The sequence below is a fragment of the Numida meleagris genome, chromosome 5 (assembly GCF_002078875.1).
Source record: "Numida meleagris isolate 19003 breed g44 Domestic line chromosome 5, NumMel1.0, whole genome shotgun sequence".
Lineage (NCBI taxonomy): Eukaryota > Metazoa > Chordata > Aves > Galliformes > Numididae > Numida > Numida meleagris.
Window position 1 is genome coordinate 47976985 of NC_034413.1, and position 23763 is coordinate 48000747.

The following is a 23763-nucleotide window of genomic DNA, read 5'->3' on the forward strand; positions in this document are numbered from 1 at the left end:
AAGAATTTAGTGCTTCACCTTTTCTCCTGAGAGCCTGACACTGTTGTATTATTTACAAATTGCTGTATAGCTATAGTGTTAATAACATTGCATAGTAGCGAATTTGAAGGGTAGATATTCACATTAGCTTCATCAGGTTTACGGAAAATTTTTACACCAGATGTTAAATTTGAAGGATTAAGGCCTTTGATTTGAAGCATACATAGTTGCATAGGACATGTTACAAGTATTTTGTTCATAACTGGCACAATAATCTTTGTCATTTATATTGAAATAGTCATTAAGATGTTATCTGCAAGAAGAGTTTGAAAGACTTGGACATTAAAAAACCACTGATTTCTTCCTCTTCCCTTAAAAAACACCAAATATCTTTTCCAGTGATTAGCTGGAATGCTACTTCAACAAACTGAATCTTTATGATGTTCTTTTTCCTTTCCCCACATGTACAGGATGTTGATAAATGGTCCTTTGATGTATTTGCCCTAAATGAAGCAAGTGGAGAACACAGTCTGAAATTTATGATGTATGAGCTGTTTACCCGATATGACCTTTTGAACCGTTTCAAGGTCAGAAACTATCCACAGATAAAAATATGTATGCAAAAATATGTCAAATTTAAAATATAAGAAAGCCAAGATGCATTTGAAATTATTTTTTTTGTACAGTGCAGTGCAGAGTTTCATAGAATATGGCAAGTTGTATGTAATAATATGTCAGTAGTTCCACTATGCGAAACTTCACTCAGAGCCTGCAGATGTTTCTGTAGGTGAAGAACTGAATGCTATGTAGACCCATGTCAAGGCAATTTGGAATGGGACATTGCTCTTGAGCAGTTAAATGCTGTAAGCATTTAATGGATTAAATAGGCAGATGGAAGAAAGATTCCTAATAAGGCAGAAAACTGTGGTTAGTCCCGAGTACTCTTTTTGTAATCTAATTCATTGTGTGTTGGCCAAAACTGGAGGGGTTTAGTGCAGTACAATATGGTGTATTTCTAACCAACTTTGAAAGGCCGAGATAAAAAACTGAAGTACCAAATTTGTCATTATAATATTACTGAAGTTTCAGTACAGTTCAAAATCTCTTCACTGCAAAACTTCCTGCTCCATCGGAAGAATCTGGCTCATTTTGAAGTTGACTTGAATAATTTGACTTATACAATAACTCAAATTCAGCTTTTCCCAGGAGTGCTCTGTATGATTATAGTCAGAGCCGCATCAGGACCACCATTAACAGCACAGATTGAAAATACACAAAATTATTGGCTTAGTGGGCTTAAGCCCATTCTCAATCTCATTGTTTACCTTGCAGGACTTTTATATAAATAAAAAGAAATTTTAAGGAAAATTTCATTTCATTACACAGGGAAAAAGTGGGACTAGATAGTACCTATGTTTTATACATTGCTTAGAGGAAGTAGGAGGCAGGGAATGAAGTCTGTCAGATTCAAGGAAACATTGTCTCAGGCAACGTAAAGCTGATTAAGAAAAAGAAATTATCCTATTGTTAGACTCCTGTTTGTTGTACTCTTCTTATACAAACAATCTATGTGTACAGAGAGAAACCACTCCTATTTAGTCAATAGTTCTGCAGCCTCTTGTACACTGACTGCATGCTGTGCACGGTGTACGTAGCAGGATGTAACATCTACACAAATTGGGTGAAGAGTTCCAAATGAATGTTAGATTTTAGACCTTTACATTTTAAATTCTTTTGTTCTTAAAAAAATTCTTTGATGTACTTATTTGTGGTTTATTTATTGCATGATTAACTTTGCAGTTGTTGCAGGAAAAAGCATTTATTTTAATTTTTGCTTTCTCCCCAGATCCCTGTTCCCAATCTTATTACATTTGCCGAAACTCTTGAGGTTGGTTACAGCAAATACAAAAATCCATATCACAACTTAATCCATGCAGCTGATGTTACTCAAACTGTGCATTACATAATGATTCATACTGGTATCATGGTAAGAAATACTACAAAGTTCAATTTACTTCTTTTTGCAGATTCTCTGCTGTTTGGGGTAAATGTGTATGTGTTACTTCAGCAAAAATCTCCCTTGAAAATTATTCAGAGAGAGATTCCAAACTACCATGCAGGCTGTGAACTTCATGTCATTTTAACAATTCTTCCAGCTTGATGTGGAGGAGAAAAAGTGAAAAAAATCCTTTTTGTTTTTCACTGGCTGAACTTGGGCATTGTATATCATACTAAAAGAGATATATTTGCAGTAGTGGGCAGGTGAGAATGTTTCACTTCCACATTGGAGCCTGGGAGGTGTGATCAGGCAGGGAAACTAGTATCTGCTGAGATCTTGGCCATTGAAAGATATACTGAATCAGTTCAGATTTACTCAAACACTCTAAGCTGCTTTTTCTTTTGGAATTTAACTGTATTTAGGACTGCCCTTGCATGCCGTATATGTCTTTATTAGGCAGGAAATTGCAATTGCCTTGCACTATTCCAATATCCCAATATTCTTTAGTGTTTACTTTGGCATCTGAAGTGAGTCTGTGCAAACGGTTTTACTCTAAACACTCATATTTGATTTAATGCCAGCAGTGAGAGTCTCCTCACTACCAGGTTGCAAGACAAAAGTTAATACTGACTGGAAGTAGATGGACATTTGTCAGTGGCCTTTTGATGATTTGTCTTCAGTATGAATACACCTTTTTTTATCATTTAAAAAGTGCCAGACATGTGGAAGGTGATAGTGTGTGATTTCTGTTTGTAGAGCCTTGAAACAATTCCATGAGACTTTTGGACAGGAAAATTTTCAGGCTCGCTGTAAATGTTTGTGCTTAAACATATAGACAATAAATAACAGTTATTTACCTATGCTAAGCCTTTTCAACCTGAAAGCTTTGCCGTTGGCTTCAGCAGAGAACAAGTCTCTAGGCATTGCAATAATTAATTCTGCAGTTTGAAAGAAGCTTTTTACTTCTAGGCATCGAGATTTTCAAGCTACATTTTAGTGCAAATAGTACTTGTAGAGTGAAATCTGGAGTCTTCATTAGCCAATATTCCCTTTGACACTGAGATATTTTCTTGAGAAAGGACTTCCATGCGAGCCTGAAAAATGGGTTAGGCAACTCTCTGACTCCAAACCAAAGCTGCTGGATAAGATATTCACTTGTAAAAAAACATTTTAATGAAAGAAAAAGCTCGAATGCGTCATGGCTCATCTCTAGCCTTGTCTTCTACTTTGAGATCAAGAGCAAGCATTAGGTCATGTGAGGCATGTCTCTGGAGGAGGACAAGCAGTTAAACAGGGAGAAAAATCCCTTTGTTGTATTACTGATTACAAACATTCAAATTACAAACATCCTTTTGGCTTGTTGCAGCTTTGCTCCTACTCCCTTCAAAAAAGACAATAGCATTCCACATTTCCTTCATGATGCCAGAACAAGGTTTGAACTTTGTGAGTTATACTAGTTAATTTGGGATGTTTAGCCTTTGATTAAGCAACTTTACAACACACTTTAGGAGGCTCTGAATGCTGAATGAAAGAATCTGTTTTGTATTTGTGTATCTGCTATTCCACCAGGTACACATGAGATTGAGAAAGGACTCAACAACTCAAGTTTTACAATGTAGGCAATTTAACTTTGTAACTGCACTTTGATGTGATTTGGATAACTATTTTCAGAAAAGCATAAACTTCAGTGCTGTTACTTTGCTGTAAAATCTCATTAATCTTGCAATATCAGTGCAAAATATTCCTATAAAATTAGGCCACTTTTTAAATATTCACATTTGAATTGCTGAATTACGATACTGGAAAGTTCTTGGAAAGTTATCTAACTAGGACACCACTTAGTCAAGAGTGCCTTCAAACATATGCAGTTTGCCAGGCAGAAGAAACATTTATAGAAATCAGTGTTTGAAAGAAGGCCTAGTGATTCCACAGCTTGCAAAGTATTTCTGTCCAAATGTCATTTGCAGTCTGAGAATTCATCATTATCATGCACAAATGTTCTGCTTAACTTTTTTTTCTTTCATTCTTTGCTCTTGCCTGATTAATTATAGCCTTTCTGAACCCTAACAGTAGTGATCTGAAGATAGCTTCTCGATCTACTTGTTTTTGGAGTATGTCCCTTGTAATACCTATTTTAATTCATCTAACAAATGCATGGACAGTAGTCAATTTGATACAATTGTATATCAAATACCTTGGAGTTTGGCAGACTGACATGTGGTTTGAAATTCTTGTGCTTTTATTGTATCTTAAGGAGCTGATTCTGACAGCAAAGATGGCTGTCTTGCTTATTCGATTCTGAAAGACACACTGAAGCAAATGTTAGAAGAAGTTGAGTTTTAGAAAATCTTTTTTGTGATTCCTGTTGTGGAGGTCATACATATGTCTGTAATGGGCACGTGGAATACAGTCATATTTCAGCATTTGGCAGAAGTTTGAGTGTTCATAGCTTTTGATTCTCCACAAGCCTTTAGAAAAGTTATGGTGAAGAATAATATATTTTCAGCGTCTTGTTTAAAGAAATAGAATGATCATCGTATTTTACAGAAGATATTGCCTGTCTATCTTAACAAACAAGATTCAGCCACTTCACTTCAGATCTGTTAGGAAATTAGAGATCAGTCCCATCTCCATTTGTGACTCCCATCTTCAAGAAGGGCCAGAAAGATGATTCTGGTAGCTACAGATCTATCAGTCTCACCTTGGTGCCAGGGAAGGTTATGGAAGGGATAAACTCAGGATACCTTGTGGATCAGTTAAAGGTCAACCAGGGGATCAGACCCAGTCAGCATGGGTTTATGAATGGTAGATCCTGTTTGACAAACCTGATTTCGTTCTATGACATGGTGACCCGCTTAGTGGATGAAGGCAAGGCTGTCGATGTGGTCTACCTGGACTTCAGTAAGGCCTTTGACACTGTCCCCCACAGCATCCTTGTGGAGAAGCTGGCTGCCCATGGTTTGGATGGGCATACGCTCTGCTGGGTGAAACACTGGCTGGATGGCCGGGCCCAAAGAGTTGCGGTCAATGGAGTTAAATCCAGTTGGCAGCCAGTCACGAGTGATGTCCCCCATGGCTCGGTGCTCGGGCCTCTCCTATTCAACATCTTTATCAATGTTCTTGATGAGGGGATTGAGTGCACCCTCAATAAGTCTGCAGACGACACCAAGTTGGGAGGGCGTGTTGATCTGCCAGAAGGTAGAAAGGCACTACAGAGGGAGTTGGATAGACTGTATCGATGGGCCAAGGTAAACCGTATGAGTTTCAATAGGGCCAAGTGTCATGTCCTGCATTTTGGTCACAACAACCCCAGGCAACCCTACAGGCTTGGGAAGGAGTGTCTGGAAAGCTGCCTGACAGAAAGGGACTTTGGTGTGCTGATGGACAGTTGGCTGAATATGAGCCAGCAGTGTGCCCAGGTGGCCAAGGAGACCAATGGCATCCTGGTTTGTATCAGGAATAGTGTGGTGAGCAGGACTAGGGAAGTCATCCTGCCCCTGGACTCCGCATTGGTGAGGCCCCACCTTGAGTACTGTGTTCAGTTTTGGGCACGTCAGTATAGAAATGACACTGAGGTGCTGGAGCAGGTCCAAAGAAGGGCAACAAGGCTGGTGAAGGGCTTGGAGAATATGCCCTATGAAGACCGACTAAAGGAACTGTGGCTGTTTAGTCTGGGGAAGAGAAGACTGAGGGGCAACCTCATTGTTCTGTTCAAATACTTGAAAGGTGATTGCAGTGAGAGCAGGGCTGGTCTCTTCTCAGTGGTGACAGGTGACAGGACAAGGGGAAATGGCCTCAAGTTGCACCAGGGGAGGTTTAGGTTGGATACTAGGAAAAACTTCTTTACAGAAAGGGTTGTTAAGCACTGGAACAGGCTCCCCAGAGAGGTGGTTGAGTCACCATCCCTGAATGTGTTTAAAAACCATTTGGATGTGGTGCTCGAGGACATGATTTAGCAGTGGGTTGTTAGAGCGGTATGGTTAGGTTGTGGTTGGACTTGATGATCTTGAAGGTCCTTTCCAACCTGAGCAATTCTATGATTCTATGATTCTATGATCACAGATGGCAGAAAATCTATTAAATTCTCCAAGAGATTAAATCCCAGATGATACAGCTGAAATATATATCTCAAGCTAACATTTATGAAATCTTCATCTCTACAAAGATTTAAGAATCCAATTCCCAGGGAATACATCTTGTAAAGAACTTTTGAGTCATCGATCATCTTCCCACCATCTCTTTTCTCCTCCCACGTACCTGTATTTCTCAAATGAAAAGAAAAAATGTCTTTGCTATCAACCAGTGTATTGTGAGACTCGCATTCTTACTCATTTCTTAATCCAGCCTTGTTTAAAAAAATAGTTAGAACCAGAGTTCATGAAAAGTTGAAATGCATCAATTTACTTATAAGCAATTTATAGTACTGCAAAGCATCTCTCAATAGAGAGCTCTCTCAAGGAGCTTTCTTCCAACAGAAGTTACCCTTGCATGGTACAATATCTTCTAGCAGGGAAGTGGGTTCCAGCTCTTTGCTGTCTGCCAGACCTCCAGATGACAGAACCTGCAGAACCTGCTTTGCACACTCCTACTGAAAAAATACACTTTACTTTTAGAGAGAAAGCTTGCTCCTGCTTCCTTAGAAATCCTTTAGCTAAACAGTTCTCCGTTCCTCTGATTTTAACACTGATTTGAATTTTGACTATTTTGCTACAGTGTCTAGAATACTTACTTTCATATAATGCAGTATGAAAATTCTGTGTAGTCTATACATATTGTTTGTACAAAGCACTCTCAACTTGTAAATGAACTGTCTAACAACTATTTTGGTAGCTAAAAATGTTGCGGTTTAAAAAAGCATCTGAAAGAAAATGTTTGTTTGGCTTTAGTTGCTAATAATTTCTGGGTTTCTATTCTATGTCGATGGAACATAGATGTTGAAAACATCGTGGAAGGCAGGACGAGTCATGGCCTAGTTTCTAATGACAGGCAATACTATGAAGGTCAACGTTTCCATTTTTAGAACTGCTTACAGTACATTCTCATTCCTCTGTTGTGACCTTTTAAAATCTATACAGCTAGTACTTGTTGTTCCTTGGCTGCCTTAGTTGGTCTCTGAATGACCTATTTTATTGTTCTCACACAAGTAATGAATTTTGACTGTTTCCTTTCTTTATTGAAAAAATGATACCACTTCTGTCACTGTATACATCTCATGCAGTGCATGGCATTCGCTCAAAAAGTAATGCCTCCTATTTATTTCCGTGGAGACTACAACAGATGCAAAGAGCAAAATAGTGCTGTTTGATAGAGCAAATTCTCAGCTACAAAACACTTTTTTTCAACATAGTCACCACCACTGGCCAATTTGCAAAGGTGAGCTGATAGTGGTGCTCTTCATTTCATGGTGTGACAGCTGTGTATGGCTGTCTGGAATGCAGCTTGTCTTTCACATTGCTGTTGCCACTGCTGAAACGCACCACCTACCACCTCACTGTGCTCACATACTCTGTTTGGTCTCCATAAACTTTCAGCTAGTATCAGTGAATATCAGTAGGTGCAATTATTTCCACATGGAGGAATTCAGTGACACATCTTTGCTTCATACACACTTCCATGTCAGATGGTGTTTTGTCAGACTGCCCCTCTACTACCATCTGTCTCATGGCAACAAAATGTAATGGAATATTGGTGGGAAGGTTCAACTTCTACTACCATGCCACCAACATCTGCCTCTGACATAATGGGCCAACATAATAAAATAGGAGGCATTGCTTTTGGAGCAGCCCTTGTGCATGTATGTACATATATGGATGAAGATCATTCATAGATCTTTTAGGACAGAAGCCTACTTCTACACAGGAAAAAATCTGAAATATGTATGGAAATACCTGACTGTCATTTGACTTAATCGATCCTATGTCTGTGGGCTTAACTATTACTTGATGCTTCTGCCCCTATTTTTGGATGGAATAAATTTTCTCCTGGAGCTTTAAGGATTTATCATTGAAGAAAATAGAACTTGAACAATAAAATAACAGAGCTGATTATACAAACAGAGCAATCTTGAATTAGCAAGAGGTATAAAAGTGCATAAAATCCTTGAGTTTGTATTGTTTTGTATAGATGATGATCTGTCTTGCCTTTTGTTCTATGTTACGGTATACTAATTTTATGCACCACATTTGTGCTTTTCTGAAAGCCATATGATAGCACTAAGTATGATATAATTTAGAAAAGAAAAATCTATAACCTAATACTGTAACTGTACCTAAGAAGGTATTGTGAACTGTAAATTTTTTTCACTAAAAATACAAATTATAGCCGTAGCTTTGTAAAAAGTTTTTAGAATTTACCATAATTTAGCAAGTGTCAAATATTGGTTAGCAGATTAGACACCTCCCACCCAAAATAACAGCAAAGTATGCCATGTAGTTTTCTTAATAAGTGCCTATGTATTTTGGTTGACAATATTTACTTTGCTAGTGTCCAAAAAGGCTTTTACTTGGTCTCAGAAACATCCAGATAAGCACAAGGAGTTATTTTATTATATAATACTTAGGCATTATGGCTGTATAGTCACCTGGAATAAAAGAAAAGATGAAGTTTACTTTAGCTGAAGGTAGCGCAGAGCACTTCAATACTGCAGTTAATGTGAATTAGGCTGCTATAGAAAACATAACTAAGATTTGTTTTTCATTTACTAGCACTGGCTCACAGAACTGGAAATTTTAGCAATGATTTTTGCAGCTGCCATCCATGATTATGAACATACGGGGACCACAAACAATTTTCATATTCAGACAAGGTAAGCAAAGTTGTCCCTGAAGCATCAAGTCTGGAGTTCACTGTTGATTCATCTGAGGTGTTTCATACCTCTTACTGGTGCTGCTAGAAAATAGCCAGACCATTCCTGATTTTATGAATTGAGTAAGCAGGGAGAAACCTTCAAGCACAGCTTTAGCAATCCCTACCAAGGATCCTCTCCTAGTCATGATAACATCTGCAGTAGTCATGACAAAGAAATCTATTTTGAAAGTTAGGCTCACTGCATTCTGATTCAGGCATAGTATGTCATAGCCTCTGGTCCAGAGCAGTAATATATACCTTAAAATATATTCAGCTTACTAAAGGAAGATCACTGTTCAGTCCTTTACTGGATTTTAAGTGGTACACCTGATACTTACCCTAGTATAAAGCATCTTATTGTTCTCCCTCTCTGGAGTGTACTTTGTTTTCAGTATCCACAGCTGCAGAGTCAGCTTTACTTGCTCTTCAAAAACAAAAACAAAGAAAGCCCAGCAAAACACTGACATATTCTAAGAAAACAGTGCAGTACAAGAAATACTACTACTTTGAACAGAAGTGTCCTTACACGCACCTATACAGATAGGTGAGTGTATACAGCCCAAGGGTTAAGTTTAATTAAATCCAGGACATACTTGTGCCCTGGGTTGTGCCCTTAAACAATGAAGAAATTCAAGATCTGGAGCTCAAATAAAGGCATAATTCTTTTCCTCCTCAGCATAGTCCTGCTAAAAATAAACTCCAGTTTGTAGTTCCAAGTTTATACTACTTTTCTATTTTTATCTTTAATATTTTGCTCTGAAGTATTACAAAAGTGAAAAAATGAATTACACTGTTTGACTCTTACTTGGATATACTTACAAACAGGTATTTGTTTTGTGATGGAGTTCATCCTTTACTCTTTGCCCCTGACGTGTCATCTCAGGGTGTTATTCCAGTTTCTTTTGCCCACAAGGTGCTGAGGAAAAGGCTGGCATAGTCATATCAAATTTCATCACTGATTAAAACTATGCATGCCATGTGGGCCAAAGTGTTCTTCATAACTTTGTGTGATTAATTTTCCCATGATTTTAGGATGATTATGAGCATAAGCTTACTCATTGTTTAGGTAGGCTATTGTTTGTTCCTTCTAAGTAAACTTTCCAATTCTATTTTAGTTTTTTAGTTTCCCTGGTGCCATACTACACATGTGGGTAGTTACAATGGCTGTTTAATACTGTTCATCAGAGAAAGGGATTGAATTTACAATGTTAACATCATAGTAAGCTGCACTGATAAGTCATTACACCTCCCTTGCAGTACATATTGATCAGTTCACTGAACTGAGATATTCAGGAACAGCAGAAGAAAAGTGTAGCAGAGAGGGTACACCTAAGGTTGCCTAGAAAGTCAAGTTGGGTTCTGGGGAAACAAGTTCCCCAAGAACTAATCAAGTCTGAAGTATGATAAATCTGTATTGCATCCGAATTTCTGAAAAAACTACATGTAATTCTGGTATTTTACGTTAAGGTCTTATTAGGAAGGAAAGGGTGCAGTTGAGTGTGCTAGCTAACTTTAAGGGTCTGGCTTTAGAAAGTTCTTCAATGCAATCAAGGTTCAGCTTTGCATTTCTTCCATTTCCTTCTTACAAGGCTCAAAATGTGGCTGCTTTTATGCAAAAACATGGGATCCATTTATAACTTATTAAATTGAAGTTTTTAAACATTTTAACATTTTCAGATCTTTCAGATTATGAGTGACATGAGCCAAAGCACATCTCTCTCATAATAGAGGTGATAATTTTTTAATAACCATCCTATTTGTAGATCCCCTGTCTTGAGAATGAATTGCATTTTAAATGGTTGTGTTGCCAAGGAGTACTTCTAAGTGGCCTAAAAGAGCATTTCTATTGCTCTGTGATCTGATACTGTAAAGAAGCTCTAGGTTTGCTTCACAGATTATTGTTGCAGTTTTATTATAAAAACAAAATGTTATATATTTAAAAATATGACTTTCACACGGACAATATATACAGTGGTAATGATATTTTTTATGCAATTAGTATGGAAGCTTTATCAATATTTGATAGAAGAAGTAAACATAGTTGGATATATGTAAATATATATAGTCAGTAGTTCTCAATGTTCCACCTTCTCCAGCACTATCATTTGGATGCTATTGAAAAGTGTGCGTTTTTTTTAACTCTAGGTCAGATGTTGCAATATTGTACAATGATCGGTCTGTTCTTGAAAACCATCATGTAAGTGCTGCTTATAGACTAATGCAAGAAGAAGAGATGAACATCCTGGCAAATTTAACCAAAGATGACTGGAGGTAAGTGGTATTTAGATATTCAAACATAATTCCGGTATTTAAAAATACTAAAAACTCCAGGCTTTCTTTGTAGAGTCTATTTTAAGAGTTCAAATTACAGGAAGAAACTTTTGGCTCTGGAAGGAGTAATGGATATTTGGGAAAGCTGCTGTGGTGTAAAGAAGTGCTGTTTGGAAGTTGCCAAATAATTTTTCAAGTGAGGTTGTGCATTTATTAGGCATGTTGTTGGAATGTGTGGACAATGTCTCAGATGAGATAGATCTTCAGGAAAACCACAGAACTGCCCCTGTTGAGATAGGTTACCTTTGTCTAGTGGTGGATTTTAAAACCACAGTGCAGAGTCATGCTCTGCTGCCAGGGTGACCACTACTGCCTCTGAGGTTTCTGCTGTGTGCAGATTTCTGCACAGCTTAATTACATCTTGTTAAGCATTAAAAAAAATGAGCTATTTGCTGAGTCAAAAAAAAAAAAAAAAGGTAAAGGTTCAGAAGCACTACAGAAATCTCACGTTTTTTTCTTCTTCTTAATTTTAATGTACTTCCTGAAGAAAATTTGACCATCCGTCTGAAAGAATCAGGAACATAGCTGACGTGCCACAAATACCAAGAACAAAATCAGCAAGTGTTAGATGTATGATTTTCTCAGTTATTGAAACAGCATATTATCTTTGTATAACATAGATCACTACATATATCCCTTAAATTTGAGACTTCTGTGTGTTTCTATATATGTAGCTATTATCATTCATATATCCTAAAAATAACCTTTAAATAAGTGGACTTTGAATCCAGATAGAGATATTTTGCTTCCAGGAAGGTCTTCCACTGTAAAGGATGCCACCATAAATTATAGAGCCATACTGTGCTTTATTTATATTTTCACCAAAATGTACAATTATAAAGAAATTTTTGAATATCAGAACAAATTTTGGTTTGGTATATGTTTACAGGTGAAAGATTGATTTACATGGTAGATTTACATGATTTTACTTACCCACATGAGTAGAACATTCCTAAATAAATATTTTTTTGAATGCAAGTCTGCTGATCCTTTTGGTTTTCCGTTTGTTATTTCTCAATAGATTCTCCACTATGCTTAATATTAACTCATTTAAATGTTTTGGTTTTTTTTCAGTAAAAAATGAGAGGAGAAACATACAATTTTTCATTCTCATAAAGAATTTATTCTCAGATGACACTCATTTGGATTTAGTTATCATAAATTTTGTATTGTAAATTTAGTTCTGGAGAAAGATCTCTGGAAATTATAAACTTCAGCAATAATTCCTGTATAAACCCAGTTCTTCATGACCAACATGATGGATGATCAGAGGGCAGGAGCACCTCTCCTATGAAGACAGGCTGAGGGAGCTGGGCTTGTTCAATCTGGAGAAGAGAAGGCTCCAGGGTGACCTCATTGCTCCTTCCAGTATTTAAAGGGAGATTATAACAAGAAGGGAAATCAACTTTTTGCATGGGTAGATAGTGATAGGACAAGGGAGAGTGGTTTAAAACCAAAGGAAGGGAGATGTAGATTACATGTTGGGGGAAGTTTTTCACAAAGAATGTGGTGAGGTGCTGGAACAGACTGCCCAGGGATGTTGTTGAAGTTCCTGGAGGTGTTCAAGGCCAGGCTGGATGGGGCCCTGGGCAGCCTGATCAGATGCTTGATCTAGCAGTCGGCAACCCTGCCCACGGCAGGAGGGTTGGAGCTAGATGATCTTTAAGATCCCTTCCAACCCAAGACATTCTATAATTCTAACACGAGCAAGGGTCTTTCTCTGCTGGGAACTTTTTTTGGGCCTGATAGATCTCTGTGACACTTCTTAACAGCTGTTAAGAATGGAGAAAGTGATTGTGCCAATAGACAGCCAGCAGGGGGTGGGGTCTTTCGTCTTTTGTAGGAAACAAAAGGTGGGTTTTTTCATCTTTTTCGTAACTTGTAGGAGAGGTAATGAATTTCAGTTCTTTAAATTAGTTGCTTTGAATATGTGCCCTTGGCTGGTGTCATTTCATGCATTGTCCTACCAGAGAATATGTAGGAATAAACTAGACCTTCTGATGCAGTTGAATTTCAGTTCAGGACTGTACCAAAGATGGCTTGAAGACAGTTCTGTGCTTCCCCAGTCTTGGATTATTAGTCGCTGGGGACCCTCTTGAATGATAGTAGCTTGGGAATATCTGCAGCAATATGCAGTTGGATGCCAGCTAGCACTCTTCATTTCAGTCATTTCCTTTTGCTATGTCATGAAGAAAAGTGTGATAGGATGGAAGAAAATATTGCCCAGTGGAAAGAGCAGCCTATGGTTTCCAGGTGTGTGATGTTTATAGTATATTGCTTTGATATGCTGCAACAGAATAAAGGGGGGAGTATGACAGATTATTTTTACTTTTTGGAAGTACTCTCTTCTCTACAAAGACTGCTTAGTCTAGTCTGTATGAAACCTGCCTAATAAGCTCAAGCAGCTACAGTAGGACACAGAGTTCCATGGTTTATCACTTAGACAGACACTTGAAGTCTGTTCTTCCAAAGAAAGCCATAACTTCCCACATGTCTGACTGAGAACATGTGCAACCAGTAGATGTCTGGTACTTAATTTAGATGGTCAGTCTTGGAAATCATGATTTCTTTGTATTTGTTTCTAGTATTCAAAAACATTGCTATTACTCTGTCATCAGATACAGTTGTTCATTGGTGCAGTGACAACTCTGTTAGCTGCTTAAAAGAAGCGCTTCAATTTTCTAATTATTTCAAGTGAACTTTTTGGATCTAAATGGCAAATCATGCTATTAGACCAACAGTTTTGAAGTTTGCACTGAATCAAATTGGTAGCAAGTTTAAATGATAATTTGTTCAACTTTTTAATGTACTTCCTCGCACTGATTAATTTCTTGACTACCGTCAGATCTGTTTTTTTGACTTACGGTGATTTTATTTTTTATTTTATATTAATACCTCTGCCTATTAAAACTGTAGTTCTGCTAATTATTTCAGCAAGATGAAGCAAAATGACTGGGAATGACTTTATAGTATTATGCTTGATTTTCTACAAGTTAACATTAAGAAGATAAATGAACTAATAAACTGTCATCTTCAATTAAGCTTAAAACACAGGATTTGGGTCTGAGCAGGGAAACGCTGCCAGCATCCTAATGAGGATGTCCTTTGTGGATAATGCATGTGACATTTGTAGTTATTTCTCACTCTTTTCTCAATTCTGAAAATATGTTCATTTTCCACATTCACTTTTTTTTCTTGCTCAGCCCCCCAGGGACTAAAGAGGGATCCCTTTTTCTCCCCCTTTCTCCTCTGATTTACAAGGTGCAATGTTGTACCATCCCATTTGTTATGTCACCAATTACAAGTGGACAGGCAATACTGAGGTCTGAAACCATTCCAGTTGTAAAGCATGTATTGATATATTGCCTCATTATATAAAAAGACTGACAAAAAATGTACATTATGTGCAAGCATAATGAACAACTTCTCTTTCACAACTTCCCCTGGCAGTATTCTGTCTGAGGAAAGCAGGATTGCCTTGAGGACTTGCAAGATGAGCCTTAGGTCTTCAGTTTCCAACTTGCTTATGCTCATCCTAACCTGTTCCTGAGGTTTTAGTTCAATGATCCAACTGTGTCCAACTGACTAAATGTTACAAACAAATCCTGGTTACACTGGTTTCAGTTTATTGGTTGACTACTTTCTGGAGAAATGAATGTACCGCTCCTTGTCTCTTGTCTATCAAAGCATTATTCATGTCATTTTTTCATGTCATATTTAATCTACTACTTGTTTATAAACATCCATAGGACATACAGTTATGGGAGGGTTAAGAAAGGATGACAACAAAGGACATGACCAATAGGTTAAGAAAAATGGATACTATATACACTAAACCAGTATTTTTCCAACTGAGAGCTCCAAAAATTTGCTATGTGCTATAAATGAAAACTGTCAGACTTGTGATCATAGAAGGAAAGGTGGCAATGCCTACGTGTCATTTTGCTGTGGTAGTGTGAGCAGCACTAACTGTATTATCATAAAGCCTTCAGCTGTGGACTGCTTAAGGGAGCGGGCAGTGTTTTCTCTCCTTCAATACAGAAGTTGAGAGTCTCCATGGAGATATTTTGGGAATGGTCTGAGTCCAAGTGTAATCTTTTGTGCAGTGCTAGTAGACTGAGTCCTCTTGGCTCTAGTAAAACTGTATTTAATGTTTCCCTGCCAGTTCTATATTTTCTGTCTCTCTGTTGATAATGAATGGGAGTGCAGGCAGGAAACAATTGCAGACTGTAGGCGGAGAGCCGCTCCTTAGCTATTATGTAGTGTTTTAGTGGCCTGAAATATTGAGAAGTGTCTGAGAAGGACAGTGCTGAATTGTCTTATCCTTCTTCAGGCGTCAGAAGTATGAATGTGAGTTTGTCATCTACCGTTACACAGTGAGTCTACCAGAAGCAGCATGTTGACTGTGTGCCTTGAGTGGTGGGACTGGTTTATTTCTAGTTACTCCTTGAAGAAATTTCATACAGGGAAAGTTTCTAGGAAAATCTTCATAGGAACAGAAGTTATCATTATTAAAGTTTTACAAAAAACAGCATTTAACAATGCTGAGCCCTCAGTTTTCATGAATTTAGGCATTCTTTTTTTATTTTTAATGGGTTTGGCTATGTTTGAAAGGTACAGTTTCAAAGCAGTGCGGAGGAGAAACGGGATACAAATAGTCTCTTATTATGAGGTCAGATAAGGCAAGACATTTTCTAAACTTAAGTTGCTATGGCTGCATGTTATTTGAGCTGAAGTGAGAGGGCTGAGTCTTTATCTAGTTATCATCAAAGCAAGTCAGGAATAAATACACAAAAATCAATGAGGAGTATTAGCTTAAATATGCAATTAATTTAACTCAGAAGCAGTGTTGATAATTCATTGTAAAAGCTATTCTAACAGCCCTAAAAGAAAAAACGTCTTTAAAATGTGTTCCTTTGAAAAACCTGCATTGTTAATTAAATCAAAGATTAAATACACTATCAAAGATCAATGAGTGTTATGTAAGTAGGATTTTACTGTTGTAATTGATACTTAAAGACCATTAATATTAGGAGTGTGCTCATAAAGAGATATGCTACACTGACAAAGATTTAATGTGGTGAATTCTCCCCCATGTACATATGTAAGCATCACTCTTACATGCAATACCAATAGGCCATTTTAAAAACATGTAAATAAAGAACCAGTAGATTCCTACAAGATCTACATACAGTCCCTCCACCTCAAGGAAACAGAATTCTTCAAATGAATAATTATTACTGACAAAATAAATGAACTTTCATATGCTGTGGCAGTATTATAGCCAATGAGGTTTATCCAAGGCGCGATTATGACTACTTGAAAACTAAGATTTCTCACATGATTCACATTTTACTATTTTTATATTCATTTAGTACGGCCAAGCCCGTGCGTATCTTGGTGTGAAACACCAAGATACAGATAAACTACAAATCCTGAAGTTGTTTTAACTCTTGTAATAGACATTAAGGCATTTTAGAATTGAAGGATAGTTTGACAGTGTTTGTATATTGGCATAATGTTAATAGCATTTCAGATGTATACTTCTTGCTCTTTTGAATGTTTTCACTGTCTTCTTCCTGTATTTAGTGTTGTTCCTGCTATGCACTGATATGAGGGCAGTAATAAAAGACAACAATATATTCTCCTGTGTGGTGGTGAGCCCAGAGACTGACTTTTTTTAAAATACTCCACTGCTGGAAAATAAGGAAAGACTTAAAGTGGGTGACAGTTATAGTTTATACAGTAGAAAAAAAAGCTAAAAATTTTGTGACTCTGAAATAAAAATTACAGAGAGCATTTTTTGAAATACATTGCTTTCACAGAATCCCTTTATGATTCAATGGTCAAGTTATTAACTATTTATTTAAATGATTTAAAAAATGTAATAAAAGCAACAATGTTGTTAAGAAAGTTTTAAATTAACAAGTACTGCTTAAGGAAATGTTCCATGCATAGAATAAATGGTTTGTAATCAGTCATTTTGCTTTTAATTATTCTCAGGGAGTTGCGTAGCTTGGTCATTGAGATGGTCTTGTCGACAGATATGTCGGGTCATTTCCAACAAATTAAAACGATGCGACATACTCTACAGCAGGCAGAGGGGTAGGTTATTTTCCATTCTGTTCATTATCTGTAGTCTTTAAATGAGCTCATGTACAAGAAAAGACTTCAAATAATTGTTTTTGTTCTGAGATAATTGGAGCATGTCCTTGAATTGACAGGGTAGACAAAGCCAAAGCCATGTCTTTGATTCTACATGCAGCAGACATAAGCCATCCAGCAAAATCCTGGGAACTGCACTACCGGTGGACCATGGCCCTGATGGAAGAATTTTTTCGACAGGTGCCATTTAAAAAATCTTTTAATATCATAGTTAAAGAAGCAAATGTTACACAAATAAGTATTTTCCTAAGTGTACCAGCAAGGATATTGTTGGTTGTGATTGACGAGCACAGTCAGCAGTATATATTTCTTACTCTTAATACATACCACTGACATTAATTCAACTTTTATGTGAGTGAATAAGATGAAATTATTATAGCTTCATATCTATTTCAGCTGATACCAGGATTCTAAGTGTTGTAGCGCTTTTTTCTTTTGATAATAATATAACTTGTCAAGCTGTTTTCATTCTGTAGACAGAATTATATATGCTTTGAGTTAAAATGAAGCACTGATAGGATAGGAAGAGGGACTTGAAATTAGGAAGAATTCATGTTCAGTGAAGAATGCAAAATGCCATCTCCATTTCATATTTCAGAAAATCCTCCTATTTTTTTTTCTTGCCAGTGCTTGCCATGCATATACTGCATCATTACAAAGGCTTTGCTTTTATAAAAACCTAACACAAAAACAGGGAATCATCCTGTAAACCCCATGGCTGTATATCCTAAACAAAAATGAAGATACAGTCTTGTGAAGTTTTTTTCCATTTCTACGAAATTCTGAATTCAAAGAGAAAGCCCAATAGGTGTTAATGTCACTGCTGACATTTTCTGACATTCCTCAGCAAGTCAAAAAGCTTTTCTCCAAAGGGGAAATATTATCTCTGTAAGGAGTATTTGTGATCATGCACATTTTTAGAGTAACTGTTGCTAAAATACAATTGCGAACCAAAATACAATTTAGATATTACAAATTCTTACAATTATGCACAATTTTAAAAAATGGTTGAGATAATGAAGCAGTGTAATTCTCACACATCTAGACTGTCATTATTTTGCTATATATTGACATTTTCAAATCAGATAGGTCACACTGGAAAAAGAGACCAGAGAATTAACAAGTCAGTAAGTTAAGCCATGAGGTTATTTGGCTGATCTACCCTAGAAGGTTCTTGCTGAGTTCCGTGTTTCTTTATACAAATTCTCAGGAGGGAGCATTAGGACGTCCTTGACTGTGGGGTTTTGCACTGGGGAGACAGTGTGCAGAGTTGATTCCTTAATCCACATAATGAGTGGACTACGTTTTAAGGAAATAGTGAGTAGCATAATGAGTTTGTGTCCATTTCTGTAAATGGAAATAATGAGGATTTTGAAGTTGATAGGAAAAAGGAGGAGCAGACTACCACAGATATATATTACTTGAAAAGGTCAGAAATGACAAACTGTAAAAACAGTTTAGATGCAGAGAGAGAGTCTAGACAGAGCCCATGGGACAATGAAGCAATGTGTCCAGTCAAGTGGATATAGCATTAGCAATAAGCAGTGTTTCACTGGTCTTTGAGTGCTTAGGATCAGCTCATGTTTTAGCTGTTCCCCTATCCTTTCAATAGAAGAAGTAGCAGGATCACAAATCAACTGCTCAAAGATGTGAGTAGGCATGTAGCAATAGAATCAAGTCACCGTGTGTGTATTTTTGCAGCTCCACAGTATAAAATTCAAAAGCCTTTTAGGCAGTAGAGAAATAGGAAAGAATTGAATCTTCTTTTATAGGTATGACTAAGAACAACAGCACGTGTGGAGTAGTTCCAACACATATAAAGTGTGATGAAGTAACTAGGTACAGAACTGCAGTGCAGACACAAACACAGGAGGCCTCCTGCTTCCTAGATGCTCTGGCTTGATTGTGCCTCCTCTGCTGTGTTGATCCAAGTATGTGTGGTGGAAGTTTCTGGGATTTCCAGATCTGTGTCAGCCAAGATGACACATTAAGTCCTCCTCTTCTTTTCTTTAAAAATAATAATTCAACTACTTCTAGTGCCTTGCAGGAAAAAGCAGCAGAGTTTGAAACTACCACCAAGAAATCATTGTTTTAATAGGCAGCTTTCAAAGTAGTGAGCACTACCAAAAAATAAATATTCACCTAGACAAAAAACTTTGTTAACTGCAGCTAATAATTAAAACGTCCCAGTGTTAACTTCAGGGAAAAAGCCAAACTTTTTGATTTTAAAAACAATTACAAGCAGTGTGTTATAATGCCAAGGAAAATCTGAGTTACTTGTTTAAAAAATAAATACACCCACACACCCCAAAAACTTAAGAATTAAGGAATATGTAGATCAAGTCGCTCAGTGAAGCATTACAGCTCTGATATCATTATGCCCTCAGCCTGCATAAATCCAAAAGCGTGAAAGGTCACCTGAGAAAAGATTTTATTTCACTCTTTATCTTGATTTTAAATCTCACGAGACTCTAGCTATCAATTTAGGTATCAATGTTGTGTCCATTATTACAATTTATGATAGACTTAGATTTATATGATATTTAAGTATTAATTATGTATTACCTTAACTATGAAACGGTTCATTACTCAGATAAAGAACAACCTGTAAACCTAAAAAAAAATCAAATGGATTACTCACCAGTGTGGAATTTTCTCTTTTTCAATACCTAGTTAAGAGGAGACTGCAAAATTAATATTGCTTTAGAAATTCTATATTTAGCAGTGACTGAAATTGTTAGAACTACTCTGTTTATGTTGAAACACAATCTGGCTCCTGCATTTACATGGAGATACCACTGGCACTGCTCATGTGAACCTGCATTCTTCTATATTTCGAAGTCAAATTAATGTTGAACAGTTGGGTGTAAAATGTAAATGCTATAGAGATAAAAATCTCACAAAAAAAACTGTTTTCATGACTGAAGTGGTTTCATAGTTCTCAACTTTTCCCAAGTCTAGTTCAATGATGTAACAGAAAGACTAAGGGGGATTGGTACTGCTCCCTTCACAGATCAGCTTCTGATGAGGTCTTTGCAAAATTGGTGTGTCCATGTACCTCTTCCCACTGGATGATCATGAAACAGCAGTCTGCATGACTAATGTAACATGCAGAACCATTTTACTTGAAAGACCAACTTTTTCTCAGTGTGCAGTGTTAGTGATTTTGGGAGCCGGGTTTATCCAGCAACACAAATTATGTCCTCCTTTGGAAGATCTCTCTTCATTTTTTTTTTGCATCACTAGATTGTCTTTCTGAGCTTTGCAAATTGGTTGGCCTACTATGCTTTAAAGTGGACATAGTACTACCCTGTCTGTCAAGACTGTTATGACAAAGGAAGCCTTTTTAGGTGTTAGATGTTTAATACTTCAGATCTAGGTTTCTAGAAGTCATACTACTAATGAAATTGAGCTTGTGCTGCTGAGTTCAAGTCAGATCATGCCCTTTACCTTTACAAATCCATTAAAAAAAATTTACACATTGGATGAACCACTGTAATAGAAGGAAATGCTTAGTGTTTTCAATACTACTACATACATGTCTAAATGTCTCCAATCCCATCACATCTGGGATCAGAAGAACTAAATGGTGAATGTTGAAGTACTTTGTATAAAATATTTATTTTTTTCTTCTTGACAAATGTTAAATCTCATTGGCAGACTCAATAAGTTCCTTTATATTAAAGCTGTCAAATGTAAGCTCTAATTTTGACTTTTACTTTTCCTATAATTCTAAAAGTAAATAGTGATTTTTTTTTTTTTTGCCCATGGCTTATTTTTGTTTAGGAGTATAAGTGAAGAAAGTAATCTGTTGAATAAATGCTAACAACATTTAGATTTGTTTGTCTCTCTTTCCATCTACTAAGTATGTGCATATAATATTAAACATTGTTGTTTGCAGGGAGACAAGGAGGCTGCTTTAGGTCTTCAGTTCTCCCCACTCTGTGACCGCAAATCTACTTTGGTTGCTCAGTCCCAAATAGGTAATGGCAAGTTGTGTTTTTCTTCCCTGTGTATGAGCACAATATCATGCAATATCATGTCGACCTTTCTTACACCCATTATGAATGTTATATGTTAAAAATCCCATCATATAGAAAGTATTTCTTCATACCTGTTTGTTCACCCAACTGCCCTTAAAGCAGCAATATGCGTATCTCTAAAGAATATGAAGTTATTGAGCATGTGTGATGCCAGGGAGGTTTTAGGTAGCAGAGGATTTTACCAAAGTACTGGACATGAGTCTATTTTATACTATATGCATTTTACAGCTTAGTAGATCATGCTCTCAAACAGGTTGGCTCTTGCTTAAGAACTCGAAAGTCTGTCTATGCTACAATCCGAAAGCCTGGTACCATTTTGTAGATGTATCTCAACTAAGGCTAATTCATACCCCAGATGTCTGGACTGCAGAGATCTGGCATGGTACAGTCAAGCTTCCCTGGGCTGACAGGGACCACTGCATTCTATTCTCATCAATTCTAATTGCATTTCAGTCAGCAATAGCCAAACTTATTTCCCATTTTCAGAAATGCAGGTCTTAGCTATCTCTACTTCAATTTCCTTCAGCAATAATAATTAAATAAAAATTGGTAAAAATCACTGGGGCTAGTTAGAAGGACATACCCTAGATGCACATTATATGAAGCCACCTGTATTAACAGCTGTACCTGTTGTGTGAGTGAATGCAGAACTCCTGCAGAGATTCTAAAGGTGAAAGTGGCTTATCCTTGAATTGAAGCATGTCATCCTGTCTGATCTTGTCACTCAGAGCATCCTTTATTCTGTTTGAGCGGGATTTGAACCATCATACCTACTGCAGAAAGGAAGCTGGATCCTAGGCGGAAGCACCACTACTCTCCCTTGTGCTGTATGAAGAATCCTGGAAATCCATTGCTACTTCACATTTTAGCTTTTTTTTTTCACTTTTTTTTTTCTCTTAAGTGCTCAGCAGAGAATAATGCTTCATTCTCTCACTATGTCATTCCATACCTTGACAAGCACTTTAAAATGTAAAAGACATTGTTCAGAGCTGACATCTCAGAACTGTGGGATGAATGCTGTCTCCTAGGGATATTACTTGTTCTCTTCACTGATTTGACAGAACACTCCTACATACTGTGAAATAACACTTTACCTCCACAGAATAATAAACAGCATTTTGAAGTATTAAATCCTTGGCTAGAAGCTCTGTATGGTAAAGGAGGTGATATGGCTTCTAGCCTCTCAGCTCAGCTTTGCTTCCCTTATATTCAATAATTAATATTCATTTCAAAATGGTAGGTGTGTTCTGCAGTGCATAAAATTTACAAGAAAAAGAAATGAAAAGCTATAATTATTGTCTAGTTTTATCTACACAGATTCACTAGTTGTTGTTTGTTGTTGTTGTAGTTGGTTTTTGTTTTTCTGTTTAGTTTTGCATTTTTTCCTTGATTAAATGAATGATATCTAATATACTGAATCAGGACTACTGTAATAAAATCAGCTTGAAATCAAGTATTTATTTTTAATAACGAGAGCTGTGAAAATGTAAAAACTGATTTTTTCTCTCTTTTTTTTCCCCTTCAGGTTTCATTGATTTCATAGTAGAACCAACATTTTCTCTTCTTACGGACTCGATGGAGAAAATTGTTATGCCTCTTATAGAGGAAGCAACAAAATCTGAAAGTCCTGCATTTGGGACACACGGGTATGAATACACTGCTTCTTTTTTGAACTGACAGAATTGGCATAATATCCTTCTCAGAATTATCTTAATACTTTCATCAGTTGGAAAAGTAATATAAACAGCTATACAGTGTTGCCATCATGTGGTGCTATCTTGTATTTGCAGTATGTTATTTCTCCATTGTTTGTGGATGATCTTGCATTTAAAAAGGCAAAACCACAATAAAGAGCAGAACGCACACATAAAATATAAGTTCATTTTCTACCGCATATCTAATAACAGCATTTTTTCTTTTATCTTTGTTATCTTTGTTCCCTTATCCTCAAGCCTTTTTCAGTAAAATTTTGACAGTTCTTTGATTTCTGACAGACAGTTGGAAGTGGAGGTGGTGAAGACAGCTTCAGTTTTTTTTCTGAGTTTTGTTGTTATATATTCATAGAATCATAGAATGGTGTGACTTGGAAGGGACCCTAAGGGCCATCCAGCTCCAACCTCATGCCGTGGACAGAAACACTTTCCAGTAGACCAGGTTGTTCAAAGGCCCATTCAACCTGGCCTTGAATGCCTTCAGGGATGGAGGCTTCTCTGGACAAATTGTTTCAGTGCCTCACCACCTTCTGAGTAACAAATTTCTTCCTCATATCTAACGTAGACCTTCTCTCTTTTAGTTTAAAGCCAATACCACTTTTCCTATCACTACACTGCCTGATGAAGATGCTGTAGGTCACTTTCCTTCTTCACTTTCCCATTTTATTATTATTTTATATAAACACTT

The 23763-nt window shown here is 36.9% G+C and overlaps 1 protein-coding gene across 7 annotated transcripts in view; it reads left to right on the forward strand.

Moving 5' to 3' along the window:
• The window catches only part of PDE1A (phosphodiesterase 1A), a 218950-nt gene that overhangs the window by 173860 nt on the left and 21327 nt on the right, over nucleotides 1-23763 (forward strand). For 6 of the 7 annotated variants that reach the window (XM_021398637.1, XM_021398636.1, XM_021398641.1 and 3 more), the window contains 8 exons: nucleotides 450-566; nucleotides 1826-1966; nucleotides 8683-8783; nucleotides 10970-11095; nucleotides 17159-17260; nucleotides 17380-17500; nucleotides 21222-21303; nucleotides 22889-23009. In XM_021398637.1, coding sequence (XP_021254312.1) covers nucleotides 450-566; nucleotides 1826-1966; nucleotides 8683-8783; nucleotides 10970-11095; nucleotides 17159-17260; nucleotides 17380-17500; nucleotides 21222-21303; nucleotides 22889-23009 — 911 coding nt within the window. The remainder of the gene's footprint in view (nucleotides 1-449; nucleotides 567-1825; nucleotides 1967-8682; nucleotides 8784-10969; nucleotides 11096-17158; nucleotides 17261-17379; nucleotides 17501-21221; nucleotides 21304-22888; nucleotides 23010-23763) is intronic. The other variant, XM_021398635.1, reaches the window with a different exon arrangement.